General features: G+C 42.9%; 1 protein-coding gene across 1 annotated transcript in view; it reads right to left on the reverse strand.

Moving 5' to 3' along the window:
- Positions 1-20,026, reverse strand: part of MAPK12 (mitogen-activated protein kinase 12) — a 170,198-nt gene that overhangs the window by 29,086 nt on the left and 121,086 nt on the right. The window contains exon 8 of the mRNA XM_053716642.1: positions 7,587-7,658. Within this exon, the coding sequence (XP_053572617.1) occupies positions 7,587-7,658 (72 nt within the window). The remainder of the gene's footprint in view (positions 1-7,586; positions 7,659-20,026) is intronic.

Raw genomic sequence — 20,026 nt, forward strand, 5'->3', positions numbered from 1 at the left:
CAGCACAGACACAGGCTACACTGACTGAAGGTCTAAACAAAGAACCTGCAAGCTGAAAGGATTGCCTATGAAAACTGTCAAGTTTTCCATCTAAAGGATCCTTCAAAGGAATAGTGGTACGCTAGCCAAAGTGGAAATAGCTGCATCTACCTTAAGAGCCATTTCCCAAATCTCTGTATTAACAGAAGGGGAGTAAACATAGATTTAAAGTTTGGTAGAAGGAACAAAAAGTTATAACTGGCTTCTGCTATTCTTTTAGAAATAATTTCAGAAACTGAATCAGACACGGGAAGAAAAGAAGGATGCTTAAAGGGACATTAAACCCAACATTTTTCTTTCATGATTCAGATAGAGAATACAATTTTTAAAAAGTTTCCAATTTACTTCTATTATCAAATTTATTTTATTCTCATGTTATTCTTTGTTGAAGAGCTACTTAGGTAGGTAGTGTGCACGTGCCTGAACCACTACATGACAGGAAATAGTGCTGCCATCTAGTGTTCCTGCTAATGTATAACAACGTTGCAAAACTGCTGCCATATAGTGCTGCAGACACATGCACATCCTTGAGCTTACATTTCTGCTTTTCAACAAAAGATAACAAGAAAATGAAGATAATTTGATAATAGAAGTAAATTAGAAAGTGGTTTAAAAACAAATTATGCTTACCAGATAATTTAATTTCCTTCTGTATAAGGAGAGTCCACGGCTTCATTCCTTACTGTTGGGAAACACTAAACCTGGCCACCAGGAGGAGGCAAAGACACCCCAGCGAAAAGCCTAAACACCTTTCCCACTTCCCTCATCCCCCAGTCATTCTGCCGAGGGAACAAGGAACAGTAGGAGAAATATCAGGGTATAAAAAGGTGCCAGAAGAAAAACATAATTTAGGGGGCCGTCCATTGGAGAAACACGAGTGGGAGCCGTGGACTCTCCTTATACAGAAGGAAATGAAATTATCTGGTAAGCATAATTTATGTTTTCCTTCTTAATATAAGGAGAGTCCACGGCTTCATTCCTTACTGTTGGGAAACTTATACCCAAGCTCTAGAGGACGCTGAATGATAACGGGAGGGACAAAAATAGAGGCGGACCCTAATCTGAGGGCACCACAGCCTGCAAAACCCTTCTCCCGAAGGCTGCTTCAGCTGAAGCAAAAACATCAAACTTGTAAAATTTAGAAAAAGTATGTAAGGAGGTCCAGGTAGCTGCTTTACAAATCTGATCCATAGAGAGCTCGATCTTAAAGGCCCAAGAGGAAGCCATTGCTCTAGTAGAATGAGCCGTAATTCTGAGAAGTTTGTCTAAAATCCTTAGTAGCTTGAAGATAAAACTTCAAAGAAAAAACTACATCCAAATTATGAAGCAAACGTTCCTTCGAAGAAGGATTAGGACAGAAAGAAGGGACTTGATTGATGTTGCGGTCTGACACGACTTTAGGGAGAAACCCTAACTTAATATGTAGGACAGCCTTATCAAAACGAAACACCAGATAAGAAGGCTCACATTGCAAGGCGGCAATTTCAGATACTCTGCGCGCTGAAGCAATAGCCAGTAGAAAAAGAACTTTCCAAGACAACAACTTAATATCAATTTCATGCATAGGCTCAAACGGAGCCCGTTGCAAAACTATAAGAACCAGATTCAGACTCCAAGGGGGAGCCGAAGATCTGAACACAGGTCTGATCCTAATCAGAGCCTTAAACAACTGAACATCTGGAAGCTCAGAGTCTCTTGTGCAGTAAAACAGACAAGGCCCGAAATCTGTCCCCTCAGGGAACTGGCCAAAAGACCATTCTCCAGACCATTCTAGAGAAACAATAGAATCTTGGCAACCTTAACTTTTTGCCAAGGAAATCCATGCTCTTCACACCAGAATAAGTAGGTTCTCCACACCTTATAATAGATGCGACGAGTAACCGTCTTACAAGCTTAAATAAGAGTATTAATATCTCTCTCAGAAAACCCTCTCTTGGCAAGGACTAAGCGTTCAATCTCCACGCAGTCAACCTCAGAGAATCTAGATTTTAATGAACAAAAGGACCCTGCGACAAGGTAACTTCTATGGAGGAGATGATGACATCCTCACTAGATCCGCGAACCACGTCCTTCACGGCCACAATGGAGCAATCAGTATTACTGACGCCTGCTCCTGCTTGATGTGGGCCACTACCCAAGGAAGGAGTGGTAATGGCGGAAAAAGGTAGATTAGGGTGAACCTCCAAGGCACCGCTAATGCATCTATTAGTTCCGCCTGAGGAACCCTGGACCCCGACCCATATCTGGGTAGTTTTGTATTGAGACGAGACGCTATGAGATCTATCTCCGGCATCCCCCACATGTAGCATATCTCCACAAACCTTTTGGGATGGAGAGACCATTCCCCCGGATAAAAGGATCGTCTGCTGAGAAAATCCGCTTCCCAGTTGTCCACACCTGGAATGTGGATCGCTGACAGCGAAGCGCCGTGGGCCTCCGCCCATTCCAGAAGCCGAGATACTTTCCTCATCGCTAGGGAGCTTCTCGTTCCCCCCTGATGGTTGATGTAAGCCCCCAAGATTATATTGTCTGATAGGAATCTGATAAACTGGGACGAACCCAGAAGATGCCAAGCCTTCAGAGCATTGTAGATTGCTCGAAGTACCAGAATATTGATAGGGAGGGAGCGTTCCTCCTGACACCACAGGCCCTGTGCCTTCTTGGCACCCCAAACAGCTCCCCATCCTGAAAGACTCGCATCCGTAGTCACAATCACATCATAGAAAGGATGTCCCTCAGGACAGATGATCTGGACAGAGTCACCAAGAGAGCGATTCTCTCGACGGGTTGTCCAGGGAAATCTGTTGAGACAGATCCGAATGATCACCATTCCACTGTCTCAGTATGCACAGCTGCAACGGTCTGAGATGGAACTTGGCAAAGGGAATTATGTCCATGCTGGACACCATGAGACCAATTTCCTCCATACACTGAGCCACAGATTGCCTTAAGAAGGTCCGGAGGGCAAGACATGCCGAAGCTAGCTTGCAACGTCTCTGGTCGGTTAGAAATATCCTCCTGAATATTGAGTCTATTATAGTACCCAGGAATTCTACCTTGGTGCTTGGTGAAAGAGAACTCTTCTCTAAGTTTATCTTCCATCCATGTGATCGAAGAAGTGAGAGAAGAGATACCGAACAGTCCTCCACTAGACGAAAGGATGGTGCTTGAACCAGAATGCCGTCCAAGTAGGGATCTACTGCTATATCTTCTGGATTCTGGCGATGGCAAGGAGAGCCCCTAGAACCTTTGTAAAGATTCTTGGGACAGTAGCTAGACCAAACGGAAGTGCAATGAACTGGAAGTGCTGATCCAGGAACACAATTTTTAGGAACTGGAAGTGGTCCCTGTGGATTGGAATGTGAAGGTAGGCATCCTTCAGATCTATAGGGGTCATGAACTGTCCTTCCTGAACTAGAGGAAGAATGGACCTTATTGTCTCCAACTTGAACTAGGGGACATTTAGAAACTTGTATAAGCATTTTAGGTCCAGAATCTGGCGGAAAGTTCCCTCCTCCTTTGGGACCACAAACAGGTTTGAGTAGTATCCCAAACCTCTTTCTGCAATAGGAACCAGAACAATGACCCCTAAGGAGCACAGATCCCATACGCACCCCAGAAGGCTTCCCTCTTTTCTGGTTTTGAAGACCGGCTTGAGAGGAGAAATCTGCCCTTGGGTGGATGAGATTTGTACTGAGAAACCAGAAATTTTAGCATTCGGGTGAATAATCTGCATGTTTGAATCACAGATAAAATAATTAGCAATTCTCAAAGCTTTCTTTCTTTCTTGGATAACATAAAGGGGATCCTCCACCTCGATCAAATCTGCTAAGGAGCCGTACCAGTAGGCCGCAGCTCCAGCAACCGAGGCAACAGCCGCTGCCGGTTGAAATAAATATCCTGTATACTGAAACATTTTCCTGAGAACAGTTTCCATCTTCTTATCCATCTGCTCTTTGAAAGACGAGCTATCCTCAAAAGGGATAGTAGTATGCTTAGCTAGCGTGGAGATAGCGCCATCCACCTTAGGGACGGAACCCCACAACTCCAACTGAGAGTCCGGGAACGGGAATAATTTTTTAAAGGCAGACGAAGGGGAAAGGGAAGATCCAATTCTATCCCACTAGTTTTTAATACATGTTTGCCATTTGTACAGGTACAGGAAAAGTACGCGCCACCCTTTCCTTGTACACTCTGTCTAACTTATGGATCAAAGGTTTATCAGGCAACTTGGCCTCTGGAACCTCTAATGTTGAAAGAACCTCCTTTAGAAGTAAACGTAAGTGTTTAATTTTAAATCTAAAGGCTGGTTCCTCCACAGTTGGAGGTCTAGAGGTAGCAGACTCCGATCCAGAAATTTCACCCTCTGAAGACTCAGAGTGTGACCCATCCTGGGATACTTGAAATGCAGACAAATCTAGTAAGTCACTGGATGTCCCCTGGACCGGAGAGCTATGTTTAACCTTTCGCTTAGCAGGGCGAGGTAAAGCACTAAGAGTCTCAGACACGGCCGTTTTTAATTGTGCTGAAAACTCTGATAGTAAAAGGCTTCCTCCAGACGGAGGATCAGGCGTGCTACGGGAAGCTGCATGTGACAATGGAGATGACTGATGGGTATGCACCTCACGGGACGGCGAGTCCACAGAGGTGGACGGCTCAGTAGTACTAATGGGGTTAACCTTCTTAGACATAATAACCTTGTTGATGCATATGGAACATAGTTGAGAGGGCGGGCACACCAAGGCCTCCTCCCAATATAGATAGGTATTACTATTAGGAATAGAGTGAGTACCCTCAAGCATATCAGAATTCTCCATAGCTTGTGCTAACAGTAGGATACAGAATAAATGAACTTTTTATTTCTCACAAAATGGCACCTTTATACTCCCAATGACTGGGTCACTCACCACCTCCTAGACCCAGGCAACAGAGAAGAAGGTACCTCTCTGACAGCTAGCTTGGTCAGGAAAGAGAAAACTAAAGTGAGGCCACACCCGGTCACGTGGTGCACAAGGCAGGACTGCCCCTGCTATAAGAAAAAGCACGGCAAGCTACAAGCTGCGCAGCGTTCAAAGTGAAAGTAAAAACCTGAATGTTCAGTAACAGTCTATGAGCCCAAAAAACTAAAATAAAAGCTCACACATAAAGCAGCATAAATTCAAAATAACACATTTGATTAATCCCCACTGTTCAATAACCTCCCTCAGGATATATTAATCCATGATTCTATAAAGATAAAAAGGAGTCACACTGTGACCCTGTCTTCCGCAATTTCAACATAAGTGAAAATTGAAACAATCTTTCCAGAATCTGTGCTGTGGAACAGAAACACAGCCTCAAGTGTGACAGTCTTGTAGCATCACGCCTGACATGGACTTGAGTGAAGAAAGCAGACAGTGAAACTCGTCAACACTGGTTGCTTAAGGAGCTGTTAGCAGGCAGTCTGGATGGGTTCACAGGAAGACTCTCCCTGCATCTATGCTCTCACTGAGAGGCTGACAAGACTACTTAAAACTCCAGTCCCATATCGAAGGGCAGATACCCTTCCTAAGGAACTACTCCGAAATCTTCTGACACTTCTCTGCCATACTCCTGTGACGAAAGGCAAAGGGTGACTGGGGGATGGGGGAAGTGGGAGAGGTGTTTAGGCCTTTGGCTGTGGTGTCTTTGCCTCCTCCTGGTGACCAGGTTTAGTGTTTCCCAACAGTAAGGAATGAAGCTGTGGACTCTCCTTATATTAAGAAGGAAATTGTGTGTTCTATTTAAATCATGAAAGAAAAGATTTGGGTTTCATGTCCCTTTAAAATATTTTATCTATCCTCTTAAAAAAAATTGCTTGACTGTAGCAGGACAAGCCTCTACCTCTAAAGCAATTAAAACTTCCCACAATAAGGCATGAGTATGCTCAAGCCTGAAATTAAAGGACACATACTCAGTCCTGAGACTCTGAGGACTCCTATTCTGAGGAAAGTTTCTCTGAATCATAAACATCCCTATCATTCATGGGTAACTTAGACCCTGATGAGCTAAAGTCCCAAGAAGGACCACCTTCAAATCCTCCTTGCAAATGTCTGCGCTTAACAGCTGTAGGCAAGCAAGCTAAAACCTCAAGAATAGCAGACTGAAAATAATCCTTACATTTTGGAGGAAGACAAACTCTCCTGGGAGCAACTTTGATATGGTAAATCCCTTGCATACTCTGATGAACAGTACAACCCTGTTAAGGATTAGCAAAAAAATGAGGTACAAAGCTAGAAAATAGTTAGGAAATAGCTTAAAGGGACAGTTCACCCAAAATTTATCTCCCATTTAAATTGTTCCCAATGATTCATTTTACCTGCTGGAGTTTATTAGATTGTTTACAAGTAGCTCCTTTACCCCTATTTTGGCATTTGAAATAGCGGATTTAGCTTGTGGTTTCCCAACCTATACTGAAAGTTTTGATACTCGAGTCTCAGCTTCTTCTCACACAGCCAGCAGAAGAAATTAAACTCACAGTGGGGTGCAGGATAGTTAAGTAACAAAATGATACTTTTACATTGTCCTCTCTAAGTATTTGAGATAAGGAAGCAAGTGTGTGTGTACATAAAAGTGATAACATAATGAGATATGATATTACCTGAAGCTTCATATACACAAACCTGAAAATACAATTTAACATATTTTATACTCTGTAGCTGGTATAACAAGTCATTGAAAATACATTAATAAATGTTTTACAGTGCACTGTCCCTTTAAGCATCAGAGATAAACAGAATCAAATAAGCCGCATAAAGCACACAAATGGTTAACCATGAAGGGAAGAAAAAGGCACAATGTAAAACTGATTAACTCTCAAAAGGTAGAAACATAGATTTTGATAGCAGATAAGAGTCATAGGACCAGAAAGTCTGCACGATATTTCCTAAAAGTGTAAACTTATCTAGTTCATAGGATAGCCTTATGCTTAGGTAGAACAATAATAAACATAAAAGGTACTGTTCAAATTAGCGCAGTAAAACTAAAACAGTATAAAGGGTTAAATAGCAAATATCAGCACATAAAGGGTTAAATAAAATGTGTGCTCCAAATTTGCAGTCAAGCTCTGACGATCAGAATGCCTTATCACCTCCACTGGTTTTGAGAACCCTCCTATACGCTGAGAATGTTACAGCAACACAGGAACAGGAAAGGATTATAACACACCAGGGGATTGGTGGGCAAGTCCACATTTCACCTGGGAGGCCTCTAACATTTCTTATTGAGAAAATACCTTTCACTGCCTGCCCCTCTGAAAGACAAATCACTGCAAGGCGGGCTTCAGAATGGTTAGAGGATACCCTGTCAAATGATGAGTAGATCTTGTACTTCACTTTCAACTCACTACTCATTTGCCTCTTCCTAGTCTTCAGGAGGAGGATTTTCCCACATGTGATGGCTCGTGGACTCTCACCATCTGATGAAAGAAACGGGGTTTAACATTGAGCACTGCGAACTTTAAGAACAGCTCTAAAAATATTTATATACATACACAGTTTGTTTAAAGATTTTTTTTAAAAAAAGGATACGATCATTTCCTTTGAATAAAGGCCGTCCTGTATACATCTCTGCCATAATGCACCCAACAGACCAAATGTCAACTGAAAACCAAGAAAGAAGAGGTTGGTACATCATTTCCCCCCAATGAACTAAATCTGGTGGCCATTTTTCAGAAGACAACTCTGCCTCAATATCAGTCACCTGTAGTAGTTACACAGCAGTGAAACAATATAAGTGCAAGTAAACATCTCAAAGCAAGTGGCAATGATTTTATGTCTTTATTAATAAGGTTTAAAGGGTTACTAAACCCATTTTTTTTTTCTTTCATGATTCAGATAGAGCATGCAATTTTAAGCAACTTTCTAATTTACTCCTACAACTTTCCAATTATTCTTCATTCTCTCGAAATCTTTATTTAAAAACAGGAATGTAAAGCTGTGGAGCCAGTCGATTTTAGGTTCAGCACCCTGGATAGCGTTTGCTTATTGGTGGCTACATTTAGCAAACGAGTAAGCAAGCATAAACCAGGTTCTGAAACAAAAATGGGCCACCTCCTAAGCTTTACATTCATGCTTTTTAAATAAAGATACCAAGAGAACGAAGAAAAATTGATAAATAGGAGTAAATTAGAAAGTTGCTTTAAAATTGCATGCTCTATCTGAATCATGAAAGAAAGAAGAAGAAAAACTATGCTTACCCGATAAATTTCTTTCCGGACATGGAGAGTCCACAATGTCATTCCAATTACCAGTGGGATAGTCAACTCCTGGTCAGCAGGAGAAGGCAAAGAGCACCCCAGCAAAGCTGTTAAGTGTAACTTCCCTTACCCATAATCCCCAGTTATTCAGCCGAAGAAAAATGTAAAAATAAGAAACACAAGGGTATAGAGGTGCCTGAGGTTTACTAAAAAAAACTTCAGAATTATAATTAAAAAGAGGGCGGGGTCGTGGACTCTCCATGTCCGTAAAGAAAGAAATTCATCAGGTAAGCAAACATTTTGTTTTCTTTCCTATGACATGGAGAGTCCACAACGTCATTCCAATTACTAGTGGGAACCAATTCCCAAGCTAGAGGGCACGGAATGAGCAGGGAGGGAGAAAAAGGCAGGAGGACCTAAACAGAAGGCACAACCACTTTAAGAACCTTTCTCCCAATAGAAGCCACAGCAGAGGCAAAAGTATTAAATTTTGTAGAATTTGGAAAAAGTATCCAAAGAGGACCATGTAGCTGCCTTGCAAATCTGTTCCACAGAAGCTTCATTTTTGAAAGCCCAAGAAGAGGAGACAGCCCTAGTGGAATGAGCTGTAACTCTCTCAGGAGGCTGCTGTCCAGCAATCTCATAAGCAAAACAAATCATACTTCTTAACCAGAGGGAAAGAGAAGTATAAGTGGCCTTCTGACCCTTACACTTTCCAGAGAAAACAACAAACAGGGCAGAAGATTGCCGAAAATCTTTGGTTGCTTGCAGATAAAATTTTAGAGCATGCACAACATCCAAGTTATACAAAAGACGTTCCTTATGAGGAGGAGGATTAGGACAAAAAGAAGGAACTACAATTTCTTGATTAATATTTTGATCTGACACCATCCTAAGGGAGAAAGCCCAATTTAGTATGAAGGGCCGCCTTATCTGCATGAAAGCTAAGATATGGGGAAATCGCACTGCAGAGCTGAAAGCTCAAACTCTGCGAGCGGAAGAAATGGCAAGGAGAAACAAACATTCCAAGTCAACAATTTGATATCAACAACATTCATCAGCTCAAACGGAGCCTGCTGCAAAACCTTAAGAACTAAATTAAGGCTCCAAGTTGGAGCAACAGGTTTAAAACACAGGCCTGATTCTGACCAGGGCCTGTACAAAAGCTTGAACATCTGGTAAGTCTGCCAGATGTTTTGTGCAAAAGGATAGACGATGCAGAAATCTGACCCTTCAGAGTACTGACTGACAAACCTTTCTCAAGACCATCCTGAAGAAAAGCTAAAATACGACGGATCCTCACCCGGCTCCAGGAAAAACCCTTAGATTTGCACCAATTAAAAAAAGGTATTTACGCCATACCTTATGGTAAATCTTGCGAGTAACAGGTATGCAAGCTTGAAGCATAGTATCAATGACCGCTTCTAGACAGAACTAGGCATTCAATCTCCAAGCAGTCGGCTTCAGAGAATCCAGGTTTGGATGAAGGAAAGGACCCTAAATTAGAAGGTCCTTCCTCAGAGGTAACCTCCAAGGAGGTAGGGAAGACATCCTTACCAGATCTGCGAAACAAATCCTGCGAGGCCATGTAGGGGCTATTAGGATTACGGATGCTCTCTCCTGTTTGATACGAGCAATGACTCGTGGAAGGAGAGCAAACTGAGAAAACAGATATGCAAGAGAAAACATCCAAGGAACCGCTAGAGCATCTATTAGAACGGCCTGAGGATCTCTTGACCTTGAACCGTACTTTATCTTGGCGTTTGGCGGGACGCCATCAGATCCAACTCTGAAACTCCCCACCTGAGGGTTATCTGAGGTAACACTTCCGGATGGAGAGCCCACTCCCCGGATGAAAGGTCTGTCTGCTCAGAAAATCTGCCTCCCAATTGTCCACTCCTGGAATGTGGATGGCAGATAGGTGACAATCGTCAGCTTATGCCCACTGCAGAATGCAAGTCACTTCTTTCATGGCCAAGGAACTCATAGTTCCACCCTGGTGATTGATGTAAGGTGATGTTGTCCGACTGGAATCTGATAAACCGGACGAAAGATAGTTGAGGCCATGCTGTCAGGGAATTAAACTCCAAGATGTTTATGGGAAGAGAAGTCTTCCCGAGACCACAGGCCCTGAGCCTTCAGAACACCCCAAACAGCTCCCCAGCCTCACAGGCCGGCATCCATAGTCACAATCATCCAGGAAGGTCTCAGGAAGCAAGTGCCAAGGGACAGATATTCCTGTGAGATCCACCATGACAGAGAGTCTCTTGTTAGGGGGTCCAGATTTATACTCTGCGATAAATCTGAATGGTCTCCATTCCATTGACGGAGCATGCACAGCTGCAGCGGTCGCAGATGGAACCATGCAAAAAGAATGATTTCCATAGAAGCCACCATCAGACCAATCACCTCCATGCATTGAGCCACTGACGGACAAAAAGCAGACTGGAGAGAAAGGCAGGAAGCAAGAAGTTTGGATTTTCTGACCTCTGTCAGGAAACTCCTCATGGACAGGGAATCTATAATTGTCCTTAGGAAACAAACACTTTTGTAGATGGAACTAGAGAACTCTTTTTCAGATTCACCTTCCACCCATGGGAACATAGCAAAGATAACAACATCATCTCTTTATGAGATTTTGCTAGTTGAAAAGATGACGCCTGAACCAAGATGTTGTCTAGATAAGGTGCCAAAAGAAATTCCCTGGGATCTGACCACTGCCAATAGCTCCTCCACAACCTTTGTGAATATTCTGGGGGCCGTGGCCAGACCAAACAGAAGTGCAACAAACTGGAAATGCTTGTCCAGAAAGGCAAACCTCAGAAACTGGTGATGATCCCTGTGAATTGGAACATGAAGGTAAGCGTCCTTCAGGTCTATGGTCATCATGAACTGACCTTCCTGGACCAATGGAAGAATGGAACAAATAGTTTCCATCTTGAAGGACGGAACCCTAAGGAATTTATTAAGACACTTTAGATTTCTAGGATGGGAAGAAAAGTCCCTTCCTTTTTGGGGACCACAAAGAGATTTGAATACAATCCTAGACCTTGTTCCTTTAGAGGAACTGGTACAGTAACTCCCAGGAAGGATAGGTCCTTGACGCAATTTAAGAAGGCTTCCCCTTTTACCTGGTTTGAGGAAAATCTTGACAGGAGAAATCTGCCCCTTGAAGGGCAAGACTCGAATCCTATTCTGTAACCCTGGGATACTATGTCCACAGCCCATGGATCTGGGACATCGTGTATCCAGGCTTGACAAAAAAAAAAAAAAAAAGAGAAACTCTGCCCCCCACTTGATCTAAACTTAGATAGGGGGCAAAACCTTCAGGCTGATTTAGAGAGTCAGCGGAAGGCTTCTTGTTTTGTTTTCCTTTGTTCCAGGGCTTGCTGGATTTCCAAGTGGACCTGTATTGGTCTGGTTTGGAGGAGGAAGAGGAGGACTTCTGTCCCTTAAAGTTGCGAAAGGAACGAAAATTAGAAGACTGCCGACCCCTAGGTCTATTTTTCTTGTCCTGAGGCAGGAAAGATCCTTTTCCGCCCGTAATCTCTGAAATGATTTCCGCCAGACCAGGTCAAAACAGAGTTTTACCCTTATAAGGTAAAGCCAAAAGCTTCACCTCTGAAGAAACATCAGCCAACCAAGATTGTAACCACAGACCAATCAAGATGCTGCTCCTGTAACAGTGGTAATACTCACTTGAGGTTGCCACTGTAATCCTTGATGTATGTACATCTTTTTTAAGTAAGCCTCTAGCTTCTTATCCATTGGTTCCTTAAAAGAGCAACTATCCTACTTTAGGCGCAGTGTGCAATAAGACACGAATAGAGTAACATCTTTCTAAAAACAGGGGAAGGGGATAAAAGGAACCCCTGACTTATCCCATTCCTGAGCTATAATTTCAGACATCTTTCTTGGAACAGGAAAAACCTCATCAGAAGACTAAGAATCATAAACTATCCAGTTTAGAAGACTTTGTGGGGTTGACAGCAACCAAAGGTTCAGAGTCGTCTAAAGTAGCTAGAACCTCCTTCAGTAGTAACCGGAGGTGTTCAAGCTTAAATAAAAAATTTACCTCTTCAGATTCTGAAGATTTTTCTGCTTAAGTGTCAGAGTCTGAGATTTCACCTTCAGAAGCTACTGAAGTATTTTCCTCATCAGACAATTGAGAAAGGTTGACTAATGCAGACTTAGAGGGTTCAGAAACCTTACTAGCAGGCAAATGTTTAGATTTCCTCTTACGCTTACCCAAAGAAGGAAAAGCAGACAAAGCCACCAATACTGTACTGCAGAAGTAATCTGAGTGGCAAAAATCCCAGGTAAATAAACACCCCCAGGAGGTTATGAAGCAACATTAGGCACAGAATGAGAAACAACTAAAGCTTGGGACATCTGAGGAGAAAGCAGAAGCATGTCACGCACAGCAGTATCCCGAGAGACACTTGGCTTAGAAGGGAGTAATTTATCCTTAAGTTTTAAAATCTTAGCTAAACATGAGGAACAAAATTGCATTGGCAAAATAATTTGGTTCTCTAAACATAACATTTATCCACATTTATCTATAGCTATCAAAATCAATTCCCACTTATTTTTTTTTTTTAATGAGAAACAAAGTAAATTTAAAGACCCTTAAAATAAACAAAATGTTTATAAAATGCTTTGAATACAGAGACTAACTTGAGGCAAACACTTTATATAAAAAAGGTCCTAATACCCAACCTCAGACAAGAGAACGTCTGTCTGAGGCAAAGTATGATGCTGGCCCCTCCACAGACACGATGCTCCGCTCCGTACACATGAGAAACCGGAAGTCACATGACCGGCCGATAATTAACTGCACCACAGCTAAAAAACACGCGTTAAGGAAAAAAGCGGCCAAATAAAAGTACCCTATGCACAGTAACAGTATTTGACACACAAAAATAAAGATGAGCCAAATATTATATAAAAGGACCCCTTTGCCAAGTAATTAAGGGAAATACCACTAATTAAACACCCCCTTAAGTCTCTCAAACTCTCATTCATAAAGTGCCTGCAAATTGACTGAGTTAAGAAGTCACTAACTTCTCTATAGTCAAAAACATAAATTATGCTTACCTGATAATTGTGTTTCCTTCTGTATGAGGAGAGTTCACAGCATCATTCCTTACTGTTGGGAATACTGAACCTGGCCACCAGAATGAGGCAAAGACACCCCAGCCGAAGGCTCAAATACTCCCCCTACTTCCCTCATATCCAAGTCATTCTGCCAAGGGAACAAGGAACAGTAGGAGAAATATCAGGGTATAAATGGTGCCAGAAGAGAAAAACAAATTTTGGCCCGCCCATCAGAGTATACAGGCAGGGGGACGTGGACTCTCCTCATACAAAAGGAAATTAAATTATCAGGTAAGCATAATTTAGGTTTTCCTTTTTAATATAAGGAGAGTCCATGGCATAATTCCTTACTGTTGGGAAAACTATACCCAAGCTCTAGAGGACACTGAATGATAACGGGAGGGGTAATGAAAAGGCAGACCCTAATCTGAGGGCACAACAGCCTGTAAAACCTCTCTCCCAAAAGCTGCTTCAGCCAAAGCAAAAACGTCAAATATTTTTAAAAAGTATGTAAGGAAGACCAGGTAGCCTTTACAAATCTGATCCATAGAGGCCTCGTTCTTAAAGGCCCAAGAGGAAGCCACCGCTCTAGTGGAATGAGGTGTAATCCTCTGAGGAGGTCTAAGTCCCACTGACTCATAAGCTAAGCATGAAGTAAACATTACTTCGCAGAAGGAAGATTAGGACACAAGGAAGGAACCACAATTTCCTGATTGATGTTACGATCAGACACCACCTTAGGAAGAAAACCCAAACGGGTACGTAGGACAGCCCTATCCTTGTGAAACACAGATAAGGCTCACATTGCAAGGCCACCATCTCAGAAACTCTGCGTGCCGACTCAATAACTAATAGAAAAAGAACCTTCCAGGACAACAAATTAATGTCAACCGAATGCATAGGCTCACACGGAGCCCATTGCAAAAACTTAACAAGAATCAAACTTCAAGGAGGAGCGTTCGATCTAAACACAGGTCTGCTCCTGATTAGAGCCTTAATGAAGGATTGCACGTCAGGGAGCTCAGTGTGTCTCTTGTGCAGCAAAAAACAGAAAGGGTCGAAATCTGTCCCTGCAGGGAACTGGCAGAAGGGCCCTTCTCCAGACCCTCCTGGAAAAAGGAAAGAATCCTGGCAGTCTTGACCTTGTGCCAGGCGAAACCACGTTCCTCACACCAAAACAAGTAAGCTCTCCACACCTTATGGTAGATGCGATGAGTAACAGGCTTACAAGCCTGAATGAGTGTGTCAATAACCCTCTCAGAGAAACCTCTCTTGGCTAAAACTAGGCATTCAATCTCCACGCAGTCAGCCTCAGAGAATCTAGATTTTAATGAACAAAGGGACTCTGATCCAGCAGATCCCTGCGACAAGGTAACCTCCATGGAGATTAGGATATCCCCACAAGGTCTGCGAACCACATCCTTTGCGGCCACGATGGAGCAATCAGTATCACTGATGCTTGCTCCTGTTTGATACGGGCCACTACATGAGGGAGAAGTGGTAACAGTGGAAAAATGTTAATTAAGTTGAACCGCCAAGGCACTGCTAATGCATCTATTAGCTCCATCTGAGGATCCCTGGACCGCGACCCATATCTGGGTAGCTTGGAATTGAGCCAGGATGCCATGCCCCCCATATGAGCCCCCCATATGTTGCAAATCTCTGCAAGGATGGAGAGACCATTCCCCCGGATGAAAGGATTGTCTGCTGAGGAAATCCGCTTCCCAGTTGTCCACACCCGGAATGTTGATCACTGACACTGAGCAGTTGTGGGCCTCCACCCACGCCAGAATCCGAGATACTTCCCTCATTGCTAGGGAGCTCCTCGTTCCCCCCTGATGGTTGATGTAAGCCACCAAGGTTTTGTTGTCTGATTGGAATCTGATAAACTGGGACAAACCCAGAAGAGGCCAAGCCTTCAGAGCATTGAAGATTGCTCGAAGTTCCAAAATGTTGATTGGGAGGAGAGATTCCTCTCAAGTCCACAGGCCCTGTGCCTTCTTGGCACCCCAAACAGCTCCCCATCCTGATACTCGCGTCCGAGTTACAATCTCCCAGGATGGTCTAAAGAAGGATGTCTCTTGGGACAGGTGATCTGGACAGAGCCACCAAGAGGGATTCTCTTGACGGGTTGTCCAGAGAAATCTGTTTTGACAGATCCAAATGATCGCCGTTCCACTGTCTCAGCATGCACAGTTGAAGTGGTCTGAGATGGAATCTGGCAAAAGGTACAATGTCCATGCTGGACACCATGAGACCAATCATATCCATACACTGAGCCACAGAGGGCCTTAAGGAGGTCTGGAGGTCAAGACAAGCGAAAGTTAGCTTGTGACGTCTCTGGTCTGTAAGGAATATCCTCATGGATATGGAGTCTATTATAGTACCCAGGAATTCCACCCTGGTACTGGGAACAAGAGAACTCTTTTCTAAGTTCATCTTCCATCCATTAGATTGAAGAAGAAATAGAAGAGCTTTCAAATGGTCTTCTGCCAGACAACAGGATGGTGTCTGAACCAGTATGGCGCTATTGCTATACCTCTGGTTCTTGCCACTACAAGCAGACCCCCCCAGAACCTTCGTAAAAACTCTTGGAGCAGTAGCTAGACCAAATGGAAGTGCAATAAACTGGAAGTGCTGGTCCACAAACACCAACCTTAAGAACTTGAAGTGTCCCTTGTGTATTGGAACGTGAAGGTAAGAATCCTTCAGATCTATCGTGGTCATGAACTGTCCTAGAGATCCCTCACGCACCCCAGAAAGGCTTCTCATTTTTATGGCCTTAAATACAGGTTTGACAAGAGGTATCTGCCCCTGGGTAGTTGAGATTTGAAACCTATCCTGTATCGAACTCCAGGACCCATGGGTCCTGCACGTCCCCAAACCAAGCATCCGAAAAGAGCGATAGTCTGCCCCCTACCAGATCCATAGCCAGATCGGGGGCCGCTCCTTCATGCCGACTTTGTCTCGGCAGGCTTCTTGATTTGCTTGGACGTATTCCAGGACTGAGACGGCTTCCAAGTCCCATTGGATTGCTCTGGCTTTGCGGAGGGCTGCTGAAGTTGGGTTTTATCTGAACGAAAGGAACAAAAATTAGGTTCTTGTCCTTTAGGTTTGTTCTTCTTATCCTGCAGTAAAAAGGCACCTTTGCCTCCCGTAACCATGGAGATAATTGAGTCCAGGCCTGTACCAAATAGAATCTTTCCCTTAAATGGGAGGGAAAGAAGTCATGATTTCTAAGTCATGTCCGCAGAGCAGGACTTCAGCCAGAGTGCCCTGCGGGCTTGAAAAGAAAAACCTGAAGCCTTAGCATTTAGGCGAAAAATCTGCATATTTGCATCACAAATAAAAGAATTAGCCACCCTTAAGGCCTTAATTCTTTCCTGGATGACGTTGAGGGGACCCTATACCTCGATCTACTCAGATAAGGACCAGTAGGTCCGTGCTCCAGGAACCGAAGCAATAGCCGCTGCCGGTTGAAACAAATATCCCGTATGTTGAAACATCTTTCTTAACAGAGTTTCTATCTTCTTATCCACGGGCTCCTTAAAAGACAAACTTTTCTCAAACGGGATAGTAGTACGCTTAGAAAGTGTGGAGATAACGCCATCCGCCTTGGGGATAGATCCCCACAACTCCAATTGAGAGTCCAGAACCAGGAATAATTTTTTAAAGGAAGAATGGGAAAATGAAGAACCAATTCTTTCCCATTCAATCTTAATAATGTTCTCCATCTTTAAGGGAACCGGGAAAGTCTGAGGTACAACCATGTCCTCAAAAGGTTCCTCAGGCAATTTAGACTCTGGGACCTCTAAAGTAGCCAAAACTTCCCTTAGCAAAAAGCATAAATGTTCAATCCTAAATCTAAAGTCTGGTTCCTCCGCAGCTAGAGGTTTAGAGGCAGCAGATTCCGACCCAGAAAGAGCATCCTCTGATGCTTGCGATTAGCAGGGCGAGGTAAAGCACTAAAGGCCGCAGACACTGCCGTCTAACTGCTCAGTAAAGTCTGGCAGTAAAAGGGCCCCTCCAGATGGAAGCTTAGGAGTGCTACGGGAAGCTGCATGTGTATTAGGAGATGACTGTAGGGTATGCACCTCGTGGGACGGAGACTCCTCAGAGGTGGACGGCTCAGTGGTACTAAACATATTAATTTTCTTTGACATGATTACATTATCAAGGGATGTGGAATATAATTGAGCAGGTGGGTATACCATGGCCTCCTCACAGTATAGACAGGTATTAGACTTGGGTAAAGAGGGAGTACCCCCTGACGCATCAGAATCCTCCATAGCTTGCGCTTATAAAGCAGACTATTGAGTAATAATATAAAACGGCACCTTTATACCCCAATGGCTGGGGCACTCACCACCTCCTATGACCCAGGTCAAAACAAAGAAACTGCTTCTTCTCCATAATCTGCATGGTCAGGAAAGAGGAAACAGTGTGACCACATCCGGTTACGTGGTGCACAATGCAGGACCGCCCCTGCTATAGGAAAAAGCGTGCCAAGCCTTTCAGCCTGCGCAGCTTACAAAACGAAAGTAAAACCTGTACATTCCAACAACTGCCTGAGCTTCATCTCACACATGTCGCAGCATAATCATAATAAAATAAATTATGTGATTAATCCTCCCTGTTCAAAAATCCCCCACCGGAAATATTAACCCTTGATTCCATACAGATAAAAGGAGCCACACTGTGACCCTGTCTTCTTGCATTATCATATGTGTTTAAAAATGACACGATCTTATCGGAATCTATGTCGTGGAACAGAAACATAGCCTCTCAAGTTTGACAGTCTTATAGCATCGCTCTTGACATGGACTTGAGTGATGGAAGCAGACACCGATTGCTTAGGAGCTGTTAATATGAGTCTGGATGGGTTTGCAGAAAGACTCTCCCTGCATCTCTAGACTCTAACATTCATCAATTATCTCACTGAGAGGTTGACAAGACTACTTAAAACTCCAGTCCCATTTCGAAGGGCAGATACCACTCATAAGGAATTATGCCGTATCGGACACTTCTCTGTCAACCTCCTGTGATGAAAGGCAAAGAATGACTGGGATATGAGGGAAGTATTTGAGCCTTTGGCTGGGGTGTCTGCCTCCTCTGGATGGCCACGTTCAGTATTCCCAACAGTAAGGAATGATGCTGTGGACTCTTCTCAAATTAAGAAGGAAAAAGTTGCCCCCAAATGTATCCTAGACTTACAAGGATAACCAAGTCCCAAAATATGTCCACTTGAGGTGTTAACCTCAAAAGTGCAGTCCTTCAGTACCTAGAAGGCAAAAGCACTTAGCTGTGGATCCAGCTGCAGGGCAGATTACAGCTACTGAGGTGTGGCAGGTACTTCTCTCCCTGTCATGGACCTGTAGTTAAAGAAAGAACAGAGTAACCAACTCTGGCTTTCTGCATAGGGGTAGCAAAGATGTTAGAAGGTGGTGAAGTAGTCTTTGCTTTACTTCTAACTGCTAAAAGCCAACACTTCACTTACTAAAGAGATTGATGTGGACACAGCTAGACCCCAATCCTTGCTTGCATGGAAAAGTACCCATAAAAGGATTAAATATCTTCAGACACCAACTTTGAACATCCTCCATTGACAAAGGCAAAGAGAATGACTGGGGATTATGGGTAAGGGAAGTTACACTTAACAGCTTTGCTGGGGTGCTCTTTGCCTCCTCCTGCTGACCAGGAGTTAGATATCCCATTAGTAATTGGAATGATGTTGTGGACTCTCCATGTCATAGGAAAGAAATTGGGTTTAGTATCCCTTTAAGTTACTTTACCTCATGATATGAACTCATAAAATGGGTCTAGGTCTCATGCTGTTGTAGATATGAAAACTGCACAATTATACCATTTACGTGCATTGATTACATTAGTTTTTATGTTCTAGTTTTGAAACTATTTTATGCAAATTTTAAGATATGTATAGGTTATTTCATTAACTACAATACGACTTCAAGAAGGTGACATTAATGGTATTTGTTCGTAATTATTCTGTGCAATTAAATGCATTCTAAGTGCCAAGGATGAAATGCATTTCAATACTACATCAATAACTAACAGCTATTGTGTGAAATAAAAGAAAGTTAGGAAAAAACATCATGTTGATTTAAAAGTGGGTGGAAAAAAAAATAATACATATATGAATATTGATAAAAGAATGACAACACTTTCTTTACCTTCAGGAAATAGAAATACATGCATCAAAAGAAGTGCTTGCACTCCCAACAATTATTGCTTCACTCCTACACTTCTAACAATTGCAGTGAAGGTTCAGTTAAGGAGGCTTAAAAGAACACTCAATAGATGGTTAATGCAGTGCAGTGAAACCACTCATTGGTGTTTTATTCTGTTTAAAATGAAGCATATCGGAGAGATACAAGAGTAATAGGACTTTACTAGAAGAGCACCATTTCAATTTCACAGCTCTGCTTTTTAGGTGGTGTGTTTGCAAATTGAAAAGGAGTTTACAAAGACAAGAACCAAGTGACGGAAGGTGCTCTGTTACATTCTATCATTGCTATGAAAGCACGCTGTTAGGTGTTAAATTGAATTTGCAGTAGGAGAAAATAATTCACTCAGATCTCACAGGCACCAAAAAACATTTCAGATTTACTTTTATATCCGTCATAATGTTTCTGAGATACCCTAGGCACATCCGTA

The sequence above is a fragment of the Bombina bombina genome, chromosome 6, assembly GCF_027579735.1.
Source record: "Bombina bombina isolate aBomBom1 chromosome 6, aBomBom1.pri, whole genome shotgun sequence".
In the NCBI taxonomy this organism is placed as follows: Eukaryota; Metazoa; Chordata; class Amphibia; order Anura; family Bombinatoridae; genus Bombina; species Bombina bombina.